General features: G+C 41.5%; 1 protein-coding gene and 1 long non-coding RNA gene across 3 annotated transcripts in view; both read left to right on the forward strand.

The window, feature by feature from the left end:
- The window catches only part of LOC141781519 (uncharacterized), a 35,198-nt gene extending 18,064 nt beyond the window's left edge, over positions 1-17,134 (forward strand). The window contains exon 2 of the long non-coding RNA XR_012596887.1: positions 15,652-17,134. This is a non-coding gene — a long non-coding RNA (uncharacterized LOC141781519). The remainder of the gene's footprint in view (positions 1-15,651) is intronic.
- cyb561 (cytochrome b561) lies at positions 2,133-17,134 on the forward strand. Of its 2 annotated transcripts, XR_012596880.1 has the most exons (7): positions 2,133-2,271; positions 4,360-4,567; positions 12,740-12,838; positions 13,421-13,524; positions 13,764-13,921; positions 14,050-14,416; positions 15,218-17,134. XR_012596880.1 is itself a non-coding variant. In XM_074657335.1 (6 exons), the coding sequence occupies exons 2-6, from the start codon at positions 4,363-4,365 to the stop codon at positions 14,240-14,242; spliced, it is 759 nt and encodes a 252-aa protein (XP_074513436.1). In that variant the 5' UTR covers positions 2,133-2,271; positions 4,360-4,362; the 3' UTR covers positions 14,243-17,134. The 2 variants fall into 2 exon arrangements, 1 of the variants encoding a protein (XP_074513436.1); XM_074657335.1 differs by having other exon boundaries at positions 14,050-17,134.
- Positions 17,135-17,288: the final 154 nt, after the last annotated feature.

Genomic DNA, 17,288 nt, shown 5'->3' on the forward strand with positions numbered 1-17,288 from the left:
TTTCCACTAGTCTGAAAGAGAACATGCTATGGAAGCAAAATAGCCCAAAATCTCAAAATTTACCAGAGCATGAAAAACTATGTTTTTGTCTGTAGTGTCGCACCTTCAGCAGGGACTGAAACTCAGTGCATGCATGATGTGCACAAAACTATTTACGTAAACAATTAAAGCAGCAGTGGGTAGAAATGGAGCAAATTTTATTAAAAAAAAATATTTTTATAAAACGGTCTCTATATCCTGACAGTAATGCATGAGACAGGTAATCTGAAAAAAATCATATTCCTCTGTGTCCTCCGGTGCTCCTAACGGCATCTGCAAGATTTCACAGACCGGAGAAAAACAAGCAGTAAGAGCCGAGCTGGAGTCTTGCCGCCTCTGAGCAGCAGCTTCCTCTGAATGAACAGCCAATAGGAACACTCTCTGTCTGAAATGACCTATGATTGGCAAAAGTCTCCCGTCACGGGCTAGATTTTTTTTAAGGCTGAAAATTATCTCCCAGAACACTTGAGTTACAATATGCTGAAAGGTCATTACAGAATTTTTGCCCAATGATGCCAAAAACATTCTGCTTACTGCAGGTTTAAAGCTGCATCTTAAAACTTTCCGTCTTTTGTTCCATTATTAGTCTGTTTAAGAGGTTGCATGAGTCATATATGAGGGTATAAATGTGAATAAGAGTGCCTCTTCTCTAAATAGTATGAGAAAAGCCACCTGCCATCTCCATAAACTTCTGACATGACAGATTTTGATTACAGCCCCGTTACACTTTTCAATTCAATGAAGTATAATGGAAACAAATGGATTTCATAATCGGCATTAGTGGTACTATCAGTGGAGGTAGCAATAGTGAGAGTACAGTAACAGTAACAGAAGCAGGTATGGTAGCTATAATGGTATATAGATGTGGTATTAGTAGTGTTGGGAACATTAATTCAGTCCTCCTCTAATGAGCAGCCATGATTCACTGACAGACACTTTCCCATCCTCCTTTTCCTCTCCAGCATCTCATCATCATCTCCCACCACACTCCCTCCAGTGTTGTCAAGGCAACCAACCTTTACTCTAGAGCTGTTAGTCATCAATCCACCCGCCCCACCCCCATTGTGTCTCTTGTTATTGTGACGTTTCATCATGAGTCAAATGCAATGGCTCCTGTTCATTATTAGATTTATCTACTGTTAGTTCAAAATAATTATTTAGACGTTTGCATTGATCGTACCTGTAAAACTGAATATATACAGTATATAATAGGCTAATAATAATAATAAAAAAAATAGGCTAATAATAATGGTAGTAGGCTATATAACACACACACACACACACACACACACACACACACACACACACACACACACACACACACATACAACTCAGATATCTAATAAATATAAATATATATATGTATATTTATATTTATTAGATATCTGAGTTCTACTGCAAGGAAGTAATTGTAGCAACATTATAGAAGTCTAATAATAGGGTAATAATAATAATATTTATAATAATAGGCTAATAATAGAAGTCTACTAATAGGCGAATAATAATAATATTCATAATAATAGGCTAATAATAATGGTAGTAGGCTATATAACACACACACACACACACACACACATATATATATATATATATATATATTTATTATATATCTGAGTTTTACTGCAAGGAAGTAATTGTAAGGATGGAGCAACATAATAGAAGTCTAATAATAGGCTAATAATAATAATAATCATCATCATCATCATCATAATACTAATAATATTCATAGTAATAGGCTAATAATAATGGTAGTAGGCTATATAACACTGCATATATATTATATTATATATATTTATTTATATATATATTTATATCTGAGTTTTACTGCAAGAAAGAAATTGTAAGAATGTAGCAACATAATAGAAGGCTAATAATAAGCTAATAATAATCATCATCATCATTATCATCATCATAATATGAATAATGATAAGTTATTATTAATAATAATAATAATAATAATCATTATAATATTCATAATAATAGGCTAATAATAATAATGGTAATAGACTATATAACACTGCATTGTGTTAGTTTTTACTCAGTCCTGCTGTCACATGGGTTGGGCTTGTTTAGGAGAGCATCTAAAACACACACACACGCACACACACGGGCGTGCAAACACGCACCGTGGCCGGTGAGAGGGAGGACTGGAGGAGGAAGGCGGATCTGTAGATTCGGACTGAGGACTTCCTCGGCAGAGCAGAGCAGAGAGCAGACAGAGTCTACAGCGCAGTGAGTATTTCACACTTTATTATTGTTCCTCTTCATGTCCTCACCTGGAATCAGGCTCCTGTTTAACGCTACCGTCGTCACCAGAGCAACAGTTCAACAATATAGCATTTAAACTATAGTGCAGAGCCCTGACTGCGACAGGTAACAGGTGACAGCGAAAACATGACAGCCTGTCATTGTCTCTAATCTACTGGAGTTGTGTGTGATGTGATAATAACGTTCTGATATGACGGAGTGTGGACCTGTGGGTGATGATGGCCTGTGGTGAGCTCAGTAATGACGACTTTCAGCGGGTTATTGAGCTGCGTGCCGTCTGCAGAAAGCTGCTATAATAATGAGGAGGCGAGCAGGCAGAAAGACGTCCACTTCTTGGTCCATTTCTGCTCATGTCCTTCATGTAACTCCCTCAGCTCGGTGCGACACTTCCTGCCGTGTTATCTCAACGTCATGTTTGTATCGTGTGACTCTTCGGCTGATGGAAAAACAAGATAAAAGCAGCAGATGTGGTGTCTTTTCTTTTTTTTTTTACCCCAGCAGTTTTATTCTGAAGGAGCTCTGTGTTACGTACAGTAGGCCTACTCATTAAGCAAACAGTTTATTGTGAAAATATTTGCTCAAGTTGAGCAGCAGTAGGCTGCTGAGTATACTGTACTTATAAAAAGAAATCAGTATTTTTCTTGTATTATCAATCAGCCAGTCAAACTGGATTGCTACTACATTATTACTCAAGTAATGCAAGTACAGTTTGGAGGTAGGTTTCGCTACTTGTACTTAACTTGAGTATTTCCTTAATAACTATATTTATATAGCACCTTATCATCAGCATCTTACGTTACTTTCTGCTTCACTACATTTCAGCGTGGATGGACTGTGAGTCAATGGCCACCTCTCCTACACAGGAGCAAGACACACAGACTGTATAGGTGTTTAGCAGAGCTGCAACCATTATACAATGAGTTGTCAACTATTAAATGAATCAACTATTTTGATTATCAACTCTTTGTAGTTATTTTGCATCTCTTCGTAGTCGCCTTGTGTATCTTTGTAGTCGTTTTGTGTCTCTTTGTAGTAATTTTGTGTCTCTTTGTGGTTGTTATGCCCCTTTGCATAGTTGTTTTGCATCTCTTTGTAATTGTTTTGCATCTCTTTTTTGTTGTTTTGTCTGTTTGTAGTTGTTTTGTTGTTTTGAGTCCCTTTGTGTCTCTTTTCAAAGTCATTTTGCATCTCTTTGTAGTTGTTTTGGTTTCTAGTCATTTTGCATCTGTTTTGTGTCTCTTTGTGGTAATTTTGTGTCTTTTTGTAGTTACCTTGTGTCTCTTTGTGGTTGTTTTGTCCCTTTTCATAGACATTTTGCATCTCTTTGTAGTTATTTTGCATCTTTGTTGTTGTCTTGTGTCTCTTTGTAGTTTCATTGTGGTCATTTTGTGTCTCTTTGTAGTAGTTTTGCATCTCTTTGTTGTAGTTTTGTGTCTCTTTTTGGTTGTTTTGCCCCTTTTCAAAGTCATTTTGCATCTCTTTGTAGTTCTTTTGCATCTCTTTGTTGTTGTTTTGTGTCTCTTTGTAGTTGCTTTGTTCTCTTAGTGGTCATCTTGTCTCTCTGTTTGTAGTTGTTTTGTCGTTTTGAGTCCCTTTGTGTCTCTTTTCAGATGTTTTGCATCTCTTTATCGTTTTTTTGGTCTCTTTGTAGTCTTTCGTGTCTCTTTGTAGTTGTTTTATGTTTCTTTGTGACTATTTTGTGTTTATTCCTGGTTGGTACATGTCTCTTTTAGTGACATTATGTAGGTGAAACGAAATGCCAGCCGTCCTGAGGAGTGTGTTCATCCTGTGGGCCTCCTGGTTTGGTTGAATATTATAATGAGAGTTAAATGTTTTTGTTCCACTCAAACTCCACTACAACATTATAGGAGGGGAAAAAAATTTTGCCATATCCACATTTCTGCTCAAGAAACTGGATTACGTACTGCTGTCATGTGACACTTTATGTTTGCCTTTGTTTCCTAATTCCATTCATTTAAATGTAGTTCAATAGTCGGCTACAGCCCGAGGCATCCCGTTTCATGCCGTAATCTTTCTGTTTGTTTTTTTCAGATCATGGATGATCCTGCTCCACGTCCCGCTCGCTCGGCGTTTCCGTGGCTGGTGGGAGCGTCGCAGGTGGTGGGTCTGGCGGCGGTGGTGCTGACCGGTGTGTGGATGGGTCACTACCACGGGGGCTTCGCCTGGGACGGCTCAGGGCGGGAGTTTAACCTGCACCCTCTGTGCATGGTTCTGGGGCTGGTCTTCCTGCAAGGCGACGGTGAGTCCACACTGATCACTGATCAGTTGCTCTATATAGGAAACGCTACACTGAACTGATTCTAATTTAGACCTACAGTAGTTCAAACTCAACCAGGTTAACTAAGTCTGCTGAATATGTTGCGTGGAATGATTTTTAACTATTTTAAAGCATTTATGAAAAGCTGAGTCAATAATCACGGTCAATGATGATTGATCAGCATACTTGCCAACCTCCAGACATCATAGCCTAGACCAGGGGTCTGCAACCTGCAGATCCGAAGCCACATGCGGCTCTTTAGCCCCTCTCCAGTGGCTCCCTGTGGATTTTTAAAAATGGAAATGAGTACGAGTACGATTACGAGTACGTTTCATTTTTATTTATCATTGTTGTAGGTCTATGGTACGACGGAGTATTAGGGCCACATTGAGGGAAAAAAAAATAAATCTGAGATTTCGAGAATAAAGTCATAATATTATAAAGTAGTCATTTTATGTGTTATTTTATTTTTTCTCGTAAAGTTATGACTTTATTCTGGTAATATCACTGCTCTGCATTAGACTTATATACTATATACTTAGCCCCGGGACACACATGGAACGTCAGGAGCGCGTAGCGACTGCGCCGCGTGGTGGCTGCGTGATACACGCGTCAGCCGTTCACACCAGCTGCATTTCAGCTGCGTTTCTGCTGCTGCAGCTGCTGCTGTCAGCCCTTTCTTTCTACATAGAGTTTGCCTTTTAATGGCCAATTCATTTCATTATAAATATCATTTATATTTATCTTAGACCGAGAAAGGTTAAGAAACGTGTGGTAACTTGTAAATAATAGTAATAATCCACAATTAAAACTCAGTACTATATTCATCCATGTTCTAGAACACTGACCGGCACATACTGTATTTCAGAGTAAAAGCCTCGTCTTAACAAATGAAGGAATTCTGTCTACAGATAGACATCGGAACTGTAATAATCTTGCTGATATGATGTTAATATACTGTCAATAGAACACCTTCTCTGTCTGTTGTTGTGAGACGCCCGCGGCACGTGTCAAAAATAGGCGAGACCTCTATTCTCTAGAAGACGCAGCTGAGACGCGCGTCTCACGCGGGCAGTGTGGCTGCTCTAACTTGTTTACAGGGACGCCGAAATAAAAACAACATTCCATGTGTGGTCAACAGCTTAGACTATAAACTGCGTTACCTTCATCACAATGCTCAAATGTGTTGCGGCTCCAGACAGATTTTTTTTTTGCCTAAAATGTCTCTTGATAGGTAGGATGCTGACCCCTGGCCTAGTTGAATGGTGCCAATTCTCACACATTGACCCCAAGACTCACGCAACTGACATTTTTCACGTGCTCTCACACCACACGTCCATTTTCTCAGGCAGAGAAAAACAAATTTATAACTGATCACTTTTCTATCAGACTCGGAGCAGACACAGACATTTTCAACATTCCTGTGAAAATCCCTTTGAGATGCTTATGAGATTTGCAGCGAAACAAACAGTTGCATGTCCCCGGAATCTCATCACTGTTAATGTTCAGCCTCAAATTTGCTCTCTTCAGCTCTAAAGCCGACTACTACTAGGTCTTCTTCACCCGTCACTTCAGACGCTAATGTAAACGATCCACAGGTTTTTAAGACTAGAAGTGGTTTTGGTTTCCTACATCTAAATATTTATAGTTTATTAAACCTGCAGTAGTCAGTATATTTTTGGCATCATTGGGCAAAAATCCCATAATAACCTTTCAGCATATTATAATTCAAGTGTTCTGAGAGATAACTAGACTTCTGCTCCTCCTCATGGCTCTGTTTTCAGTCTTTAGAAAATCTAGCCCGTGACGGGAGACTTTGACCAATCACAGGTAATTTCAGAGAGAGAGCGTTCCTATTGGCTGTTCATTCAACGGAGCCAGCTGTCAATCACTCATGAACTCCGATCAAATGGTCAAACTAGGGAGCGCTGATCAAATATGAATCAATATTCTCGCGTAAAATGTTTTCAAAAACATCTTGTAGTGTACGGTTTAGCTGTAAAATTATAAAGTTTGCTCCGGCTGGTGGGCGGTGTTTGGTATTTCCTCAACTGATGTCAACATGGCGGCCGGGTCACAAACCTGCTGCTCAGAGATGGCCAGGCTCCAGCTCGGCTATGATTGGTTGTTTTCCTCCGGTCTGTGAAATCTTGCAGATGCCATTAGGAGCACCAGAGGACACCGGAGGACACAGAAGCACATGATTTTTTTTCAGATTACCTGTCTCATGCACTACTGTCAGGATATAGCGACCGTTTTATAAAAATAACTTTTTTTATCATATTTGCTCCAATCTGCCTACTACTGCTTTAAGTCAGAGCAAATATGATCATTTGAGTATCCTAGTATTTCAAACGCATCCGGATGTTATGATGATTTTAACAGAGACTTGGGAAAGAGATAGCTGAACTGTTTCTTTTAGTGGTTTTAATATATTCAGAGCTGATGGAGCTGGTAAAGGTGGCAGTGTGGGTCCTGAGTGATGCGATCGCAAGTGGACAGCTCTAAGTAGGACAGGTGTGAACACACTCAAAGACGTATTGAGGACACATTGAGATCCGATCGCTCGGACCATATTCGGATGTGGTCTGGGCCGCGTTGAAGGTCTCTCTGCGCTCCTCGTGTGAATAGACAGGCAGACGCTATAGCCTCGCGGCATAGAAACGGCTTCTGTACTCTACTGTATTCTGTTGGGATAACTGTACTTGTAGGCTACATACTGTATCTACAGACTATCAGAATAGGCACGCAAAGTGCGTTAGTATCATACTGGACAGGACCCTATCCTTCAAGGAACACCTGAAAGGATCGGCGGCCAAGGTGAAGTCTAGAAACAACCTGCTCTGTAAGCTCGCTGGCTCAAAATGGGGGGCAGCAGCCCCCAAATTGCGCACCTCACCTCGGCACTGGCCCTTGCTTACTCCGCAGCAGAATACTGTGCCCCTGTTTGGTCCAGGTCACCCCTTACACACCATGTGGACACCCAGCTCAACACAACCATGCGAATCATAAGCGGGACTATTCGTTCAACACCACTCCCCTGGCTCCCTGTCCTATCCAATATAACCCCCCCACATATCCGGCGAGTAGCATCTACTCAAAGGATGCTTCGAAAGGTGAAAAACTCTCCCCAACTACCAATTCATGCATACACTTCAACCCACCCACTGCCCGTCTTCCATCTAGACGACCCATTTGTAAGAATACCCCACCAGCCGACTTCACCACCCAATCAGCTTGGGAAAAGGAATGGGAGCCCAAGGATGTCCCAAACAAACATCTTGTGTCAGACCCCACCCTACAGGTCCCTGGCACCAACCTGCCAAGGATACAGTGGTCAACCCTCAATAGATTCAGGTCCGGACATGGCCCCTGCTTGGCCAGCCTTCACAAATGGGGCAGCAGCCCAAGCCCATTGTGTGCTTGTGGAGAGGTGCAAACAATGGAACATATCATTGAAGCTTGCCCGCTCCACAGTCTAAAAGGAGGGTTAGTCACCCTCCATACAGCAGACCAGGAAGCAACCGCCTGGCTCGAGGACTTTGCATTCGCTAAATAAATAAATAAATCATACTGGATGTGATGTGTCAGGGATTTTGTTCCGGTGCTTTGCACGGAGCCGACCATAAATCCCTGATCCTGAACTAGCTTTCAATTATTTGACTAATGTGTTTAACTTTGTTTTAGATAAGCAGGCACCTTTTTAAAATGACAAGAACGGAATGTAGCTCAACTCCCTGGTTCACTGCTGAGCTTTCTACTTTATTTTATTCCAGAAACAAGGCACACACACACACACACACACACACACACACACACACACACACACAAACGTAACTGTGTAGAATAATGAATCAAAACAACAATGTTTGATGTGCACATAAGCACGAGGTGTTTGGTGATTATTTTACAACAGTCTGATGCTGGTTGCTGCACAACATGTCATTGTGGTTTCACATCATGTCTCCAGTTAGAGGCTGCAGATAGAACCGAGAGGCTACCTGCTGCCTTCAGAGGGCTGTAAACAGTCATCAGAGTAAAGGAAAGTGAACTCAGGGGGATTACCACAGATCATCTGATTTTGTCAACAAAATTGCAACCATACTTAAACATACTTGGTTAAGCTTAGCCAAACATTTAGTTAGCATGTAAACACGCTAATGCTATGTTAGCATTAATCTTAAAGGTCCCATATCGTGCTCATTTTCAGGTTCATGCTTGTATTTTGGGTTTCTACTAGAACATGTTTACATGCTTTAATGTTCAAACAACACATTATTTTCCTCATACTGTCTGTGTGAATATATCTGTATTCACCCTCTGTCTGAAACGCTCCGTTTTAGCGTATTTCAATGGAATGGCAACGGAATTACGTTGCTAGGAAACAGCTTTGGCCCGTGTTTACTTCCTGTCAGCTGATGTCATTCACATACACTGCAACCAGGAAAGAAACTGGGACACATTTAGTTTGTTTACATTTAAAACTGAAATGGTCCAAATATTGTTGATTTGTGACATCACAAATGGACAGAAATCCTAACGGTTTGTTTCAAACAAACAATTTCTGAATACGGGCTGTGTGTATTTCTCCATTGATTGAGTGATTTTTAATACTTTCACAGTATTTATATATCACTGCTTTATAATATAAAAGACATGAAAATCTCACTTTTTACAATATGGGACCTTTAACATTAATCTCAATACAAGGCTGAGGCTGAAATGAATTGAAAAATGGAGAAAAACGTAGGCTAGACTATGCGGTTGAAAAACCACCATCAAGAGCAGTCCCCTCAGCCTGCCTACATCAGTTTGTAGTCATGGTTACGCTAAGTCATTTTCCGATTATATTGTAAATTGAGTGAAACTGGAAGCAGAGGTCGGCAGAGCTTGGATGCTGTTCACCCTGTTGGTGTGTGTCTGTACTTAGCCTTGAGCGCTAGCGTTGCTGACCTGTTGCATTAAGCAAACACTACCCAGACACCCATCAATCCCCCCCACCCCCACCCAGCAAGTCTGATTTAAACAGACAGAAGGAGATATGGTTTGAATCATTGAGCATGGCAGTTTGTGTGTGTGTGTGTGTGTGTGTGTGTGTGTGTGTGTGTGTGTGTGTGTGTGTGTGTGTGTGTGTGTGTGTGTGTGACGTGTCCAGTGAAGCTTTGATAGAGCGGCCCAGCAGGGACCAGCAGCACTTGAAGAGCCAGTCAGCAAACTGAGCAGCATTTTTTTTCAGCATCAGAGCAGAAGGTGTGCAGTCTGCTTTTTTAGAAATCAACTCCACACTTTTCAAAACTGGACACTCTAGTTTGTGGTGTGGTTATTTTTTAAATCCCACCCTCACGATGATGGAAGCTTTAAAGTGGCAGTAGGCAGAATCTTTTTGGCACCGGACCACCCTCCCCCAGCAGACTCCACGGTTGAAAAAAACTCTTAATCCACAGTGTTACGTTGATGCCTATTTCTGTCCTCAGATGTTGTCAGAACCATCTTTTAGTGTACTGTTTAGCTGTAAAATGAGGAAGTTTGCTCTGGCTGGTGGGCGGTGCTAGTTGGTATTTCCTCTGGGTATGACCAGGCCTTTAAGCTCCTTTTATCAACTAGCCAACTTCCTTCATTTTGTTTGTGGGTACAGCTGAGTGCAACACCATAAATGCCTCCGAGGAGAGACTGTCCAAAAGTGTGCATTAACAATTATTGTGTCTCATCCCCCCATTGTTTCTCTTTGGGAATTTGGAACATGCAAGGATTTCACCCAACGGCAGCAGAACAAAGAGCCTCGGAAAACTAAAGTAAATTTCCAAATTGTAACTCAGCTAAGTTTTGCTGAAGTCTCCACATCCGATCTGTCGCTGATGGTAAAATGGTGAACATGTCACTTTTGGGGCGAGTTTTTTTCAGCATATCCTGGTGATGTCTGTGGCCCCCAGAAATAAAGACAAAGTGAGATGTCGCTGTTTTTCCTCCTCTCTGCTGTGCGCCTTGGGTACTTCTGCTAATGAGAGTAACCAGATTAATTCAACTGGTTCACAGCTGTCTGTTACAGAGCTGGATTGCATTAGAGCGATAAAAGCAAAGGTCAGCTGGACATTAGACCGGGGACAAAGGGGGTTAGTAATTGATGGAAACACCCTGGGGGGTCCTCACACACACAGAGACAAATACACCTCAAAGCTGATTCCCTGTAATTAAACCTGCCTTCGTTGCCTCAGGACTAGGGATGCACCGATACCATTTTTTTTCAGACCGAGTACAAGTACAAGTTCTTACATTTGGGTACTCGCCGATACCAAGTACCGATACGAGTACTTCTCTGTGCCAAAAGACCCTCGTTAACAGCCAGCTGGAGGGTGTGAGCAACACACGGCAGGCTGGGGAGTCCCACATACGAGGCGGTGCGCCGCAACCGGCTCTAGGTCGGCTTGGAAAGGCTCGGGGCGAAGGTGGCTCGCGGCCGCAGCTTTACAGCGTGGACAAAGGCCTCACTGCACCCTCTCTCCTCGCTGGGGGCGGCCCCCTGCTCCCAGTGAGACTGTCGACCGGGGCGGACTGTCCTCAGTGCGGCCTGACCGCGTCATGCCGCCAGATCGGGGTTCGGCCCACGTAAAAGGCGCCAGGGGTCTGCGCCGATGTCGGCAACCCACCCGACCCGTCTTGAAACACGGACCAAGGAGTCTAATTCTGGTATCGGTGCCGTTGTATCGAGCCGTTTTGCGAGTACGAGTACATGAGCACAGTATCGGACCCGATACCCGATACTTGTATCGGTATCGGTGCATCCCTACTCAGGACACATCCACACCAATGTGCATACATCTGACAAATGTTTTTTCTCTTCAATCTGTATCCACACTTAAAGAGGTTTTCATGTTTTCGCGGCGGCCACCGTCGTTCTCCTACGTGCTTGGCACACCGGACAAGTTTTAGTTGGTTTAGGTACGTAACCTCACCGCTGGATGCCGCCAAATCCTACACATTGCACCTTTAATCTTTAGCCACTTAAAATATATTCTAACACCTGAATCATGAAGAGTGGACATGTCTCACACATTGTTACAGCACATACCTTGCATATTTACTAAAAATATATAAAGATATAGATATATTTGCCTCTGCAAATGTTGAGTGCATGAAACAGTGTCCATGTGTTCTAGTGTATATATCACCCATTTTCAACAATGTTGTTTTTAGTCGTTTAAAGATCTTCTATATACAGTGTTTTCTTCTTAATTGAATTCCTGCTGCTCTTTGGCATTTTGATCATTTTTGCTTGTTTGAAATTTTGATAAAAAACTTTATTTTTTCTTGTTTGGCATTTTGATCATTTGTCTTGGCCTCAAACGTAATTTTGTTTTTTTGATTGGTTGTTACCAGTGGGCTTCCTCTGGGTCTGAGAAGTGAAGCCAATGTGGAAGTGCCTTAAACTTGCATTCTCTCTAACAGCCAGCAGGGGGCGACTCCTCTGGTTGCTAAAAGAAGTCTGATTGTGTAGAAGTCTATGAGAAAATGAGCCTACTTCTCTCTTGATTTATTACCTCAGTAAACATTGTCAACATGAGTTTATTGTCTCAATCACTAGTTTCAAGTCTTCATCAATACAGCATGATGTTCATTTAGTAAATTATGGTCCCATTTAGAGTCAAATAGACCATAAAGCAGGGGATGCTTTAGGGCGGGGCTACCTTGTGATTGACAGGTCGCTACCACGGTGTTGTCCAGTCTGGGAGTTGTTCGTGTTTTCGTCTTAGAACTTTAACCCTCTCGTGTCAATTGGGGTTGCAAAAACCAAGATGGCGACGGCCAAATTGACGAACTCGAGGCTTCAAAACAGCAGTCCTCAAACCAATGGGTGACGTCACGGTGACTACGTCCATGTCTTACATACAGTCTATGGTTGTTACAGCCTGTGGCTTTTGTATAAAGATGTGTTTTTTCTGAGGAAAATTTTTATTGAAATTCATCTCTCTCTCTCTCTCTCTCTCTCTCTCTCTCTCTCTCTCTCTCTCTCTCTCTCTCTCTCTCTCTCTCTCTCTCTCTCTCTCTCTCTCTCTCTCTCTCTCTCTCTCTCTCTCTCTCTCTCTCTCTCTCTCTCTCTCTCTCTCTCTCTCTCTCTCTCTCTCTCTCTCTCTCTCTCTCTCTCTCTCTCTCTCTCAGCCATCCTGGTCTACAGAGTGTTTCGAAATGAGGCGAAGAGGAACGTAAAGATACTTCACGGCGTCATTCACCTGCTGGTCCTCATCATCAGCATCATAGGTGAGAGAGAGTGATGTATGACGGCATATTAGGGCCATTGTAGGTAAGTAAAAAAAAAAAAAAAAAGTCCGGAGCTAGGGGAGGGGGGTAATATTACGAGAAAGAACTTACAAGAAAATTACTGGGATATTCTCTGAGATTAAAGTGGTACATTTACAAGAAAAAAAACCCCTCTAATATTCTCTGAGATTAAAAAGACATACAGAAAATAAGCTCACAAACTGTGTTTTTATTCTGTGGTGTGATGAGGTTGATCCAGCCTTGGAAAGTGAAACGATGCGGTTCCTTGACAAAAAAAATCTCAGAGAATATTTTCTCATAAATCTGTGAGTTTCTTCTCTTAAATTCACCGACTTTAATCATCAGAGAATATCCAAGTTGGTGTATAACCCCCTCCCCCGGCTCTGTAATTTATTTTCTTTTACCTACAATAGCCCTAAAGTAATACGCCGTCGTAGAGATGTGTGTGTGTGAAAGTTAAGAAGCTAATACCAGTGTGTATGTCTGTGTGAGAGACAGAGACACTGAGAGGAAAAGCTACTTTAATTATTGTTTTCTCTCTGTCTGTCTGTGTGTGTGTAGGAGTTGTAGCTGTGTTTGACAACCACAGAGCATCAAAGATCCCAGACATGTACTCTCTACACAGCTGGTGCGGCATGGCTACCTTAGTCTTATTCTGTGTACAGGTACACACACGCGCGCGCGCACACACACACACACACACACACACACACACACACACACACACACACACACACACACACACACACACACACACACACACACACACACACACACACACACACACACACACACACACACACACACACACACACACACACACACACACACACACACACACAGCTCAAGTGTAATACGGATTAAAACGGTAACACTAATTTATCGTCCCCCCTTTTTCTCCCAGTGGGTGATGGGTTTGCTGTTCTTCTTGTTTCCTGTTGCATCGTCATGGTTACGAGCTTCGTACCTCCCCGTCCACGCGTTCTGTGGCCTGGCTCTGCTGGTTATGGCCATAGGAAGCAGCCTGCTCGGCATCACGGAGAAGCTTCTCTTCAGCATCATGTATGTCTGTCTGTCTACTTTATCATCATTGTAAAAAAACAAAAAACATGGTTTCTCACTGACCTTGAATGAATCGAGTGTCCTCATTGTGTCTGTCTCTCTCTCTCTCTCTCTCTCTCTGGACGCAGGCCAACCTACTCTCTGTTCGTCTCAGAGGGGGTGCTGGCCAACATCTTGGGGCTCCTGCTGGTGTGTTTCGGGGTGCTGCTGGGCTACCTGATCACCAGGGAGGAGTACAGACGTCCGCCACAACCGGAGGAAGAGTCTCTTTCTGTCCACTTCAAGACCCTGACCGAGGGGGGGTCGCCCTCCTCGCCTTGACCTCGTTGCGATGTCTGACTTAATTGACTTCCAATAATAAATATATACATACATTTGCATAAAGCAGCATATTTGCCCACTCCCATGTTGATAAGAGTATTAAATACTTCAAAAATGTCCCATTAAGGTACATTTTGAACAGATAAAAAAATATATGATTAATCGAGATTGACTATTTGAATCAAGTGACAGCCCTAATTAATTACACTTGATTTATTTTATTTGATAATAAATAGAAGAAGCCTATAAATGTAAAGCTGGAAAAGTAAAATAGTATCACAACCAATCAGATTTAATAATACATTTCATAGAGAAATGGCGAGGAGTCTGACGCTTCCTCATTTCGTACGGCTTCAGGCAGTATTTGGATCAAGTAGCCCGTGAAAAATAGTGTGCCAAATTTAGTATTCCACACCTGTTCAATGTGCTGGATACATATCTATAGAGGCGAAGACCCTCCCCTTCCGGTGGAGCCCATGGGACCTTATTTCGGAAAATATATGTACCGTAGTCGACGGCGAGGGACAAATATTTTTTTTTATCCTGTTTGAATTGCACCATAAATCACACGTATGATGTTTGTCAATTTAAATATAATTTTGCAAGTCAAGAGAGTCGCAGTCTGTCGTAGTATTTAGTTTTGTGTGAACCGCTCGGTGAACTACGTCTCTCGTCTCGCACAATATACGTTACCAACACTAGCTAGCTAGCTAACTTAGCTATGTTCCACGCACAAATGAAACGTTCTCTTACCTGATGTGTTTTATCCAGGGTCTCCTGGTCTTTTAATCAGCCAAGAAGAGAGAAGGATCAGACTCGTTGCTGGTGTGAGTTCATCCCAGTAGGAAACACTCAGACATCGTAGCTTCAGCCAGAGAGACGTCATTTACGCAACTTTTGGGTGTGTCCTCTTTCTAATTACGTATTTTCACAGACTGATACTGTGAAAATAAAGCAAACTGCGACTTTCTTGACTTGCAAAATTATCTTTTTAAAGCTTCAGTAGGCAGTATATTTTTGGCATCATTGGGCAAAAATTCCATAATAACCTTTCAGCATATTGTAATTCAAGTGTTGTGAGAGATAACTAGACTTCTGCTCCTCCTCATGGCTCTGTTTTCAGGCTTTAAAAAATCTAGCCCGTGACGGAAGACTTTGACCAATCACAGGTCATTTCAGAGAGAGAGCGTTCCTATTGGCTGTGCTCTGGTCATGTGACCGGAACTTGGCGTCCCTTCAACAGATTTTACAATGGCGGCCGCGTCACAAACTTTCTCATTTTTAAACTAAACCGTGCACTACATGATGATTCTGAAAACATCTGAGGAGAGAAATAGGCATTAATGTAACAGAATATTGATTCATATTTGATCAGCGCTGCTTAGTTTGACTGTTTGACTGTTCGCGAGTGATTGACAGCCGGCTCTCATAGACAGCAGATGGACAGCAGACCTCAGATCAGCTCTTACTGCTTGTTTTCCTCCGGTCTGTGAAATCTTGCAGATGCTGTTAGGAGCACCGGAGGACACAGAGGAACATGATTTTTTCCAGGTTACCTGTTTCATGTACTACTGTCACGATATAGCGACTGTTTTATTAAAAATAACTTTTTTTAATCATATTTATTTTGAATCATACCTCGCCTACTTCAGCTTTAACTGACAAACATCATGTGTGTGATTCTTGGCATAATTCAAACAAATTATTTGTCTCGCCATCGACTACCGTTCATATTTTTTCCGAAATAAGGTCCCATGGTGGTCCACCAGAAGGGGCGGGACATTGCCGGACATTGCCTCTCTATTACATATTTTCTTCTACTATGTATATACAGTATATATACATATATGTATATATATGTATATATATATGTATGTATATATACACAGTATATAGTTATTTTAACTATGTACAATGAGCAGCCTTCGCACAAACATTTATTTTTAGGTTGAATTAAGTGGTTGCTTGAGTGTGCACTGGGTGGCTGTGTCGTTTAGGTAAATATAAGTATCTGATCGGACTCTCTATGGGCAGATACTGAATATTAAATATATTATAGGGTCGAAAAAAACTTGATGCGGACATCTCTAGTCGGCGCTATTGTAAAGTTTGGCTCCGTTAAACACCAAAAGTCCAACTGATGCCAGACATTGTGCTCATTTGACCTTTTCTTTCATTCCATTTGGAACCACCAACATTTGCCATCTCGATTTTCATTATTTTCTATAAGTCACCATAATAATAATAATTACAAAAATATTTAAAAAGAACAGATTTTTTTTTAAGAGGTCAAAGTCGTAATGTCCAACAAATTTATCCCTTTGCAGTCAATACTCGATGATATTAGTAAAACAAGCTTTTGTGAAAAGATTTACATCACACTAGTTTTGTAGGTCACAACACTAATGAATCACACCAGAATAAAGTCTGTCCTTGTCTTCGATGTCCCACAGTATCTATATCTGTCCCACATCCAAGTGGCGAGAAGCCTAGTCAGTACAGTTTGTCCACAACAGATACTACATAAGAAAAATGTATTCCATTTGTCCATTAGTAAGCTGTTTGTATTTTTCAATGGATCGTCATGTTAACGATATCTGTTCAGTGTCTATTCAGATGTATGTGATTCCATTTTTACTTGATGCACTTTTACCTAAAAATTCATGTCTCTGAATGTGTTGAACCAAATTATATATATAACATGTAGCTGCAGTTTTATTTCGTTTTCTGGCTTGACTTCAGGACTACTTCGCACTAGTGCCTAATAAAAAGCTTTTACTGAAAAGCACTGAATGTTGTTTGTCTTATATACTTGTTAACGGTGTCTTATTTGAAAGGAAAGTCTTTATCTCATTGGGACAACCTGAAATAAATAAAAATATGTGAAATGGCTTTGAGTGTGTTGGTCCAGTTTTTCAACCGACTTAATGTTCTGATATAATTGAGATGTTAAAGGGATAGTTTGGGTGTTTTGAAGTGGGGTTGTATGACGTACTTATCCATAGCAGGTGTATTAACTAACAGTAGATGGCGGTAGGCCCCCGGC

This window comes from Sebastes fasciatus, chromosome 13 (genome assembly GCF_043250625.1).
Source record: "Sebastes fasciatus isolate fSebFas1 chromosome 13, fSebFas1.pri, whole genome shotgun sequence".
Lineage (NCBI taxonomy): Eukaryota > Metazoa > Chordata > Actinopteri > Perciformes > Sebastidae > Sebastes > Sebastes fasciatus.

Excerpts from the sequence above, each read along its gene's own strand:
- cyb561 (XM_074657335.1), top strand. The coding sequence starts at position 4,363 with ATGGATGATCCTGCTCCACGTCCCGCTCGCTCGGCGTTTCCGTGGCTG. Across the intron at positions 13,525-13,763 it reads TAGTCTTATTCTGTGTACAG|TGGGTGATGGGTTTGCTGTT; the intron begins GTACACACACGC and ends TTTTTCTCCCAG. Across the intron at positions 13,922-14,049 it reads AAGCTTCTCTTCAGCATCAT|GCCAACCTACTCTCTGTTCG; the intron begins GTATGTCTGTCT and ends CTCTGGACGCAG.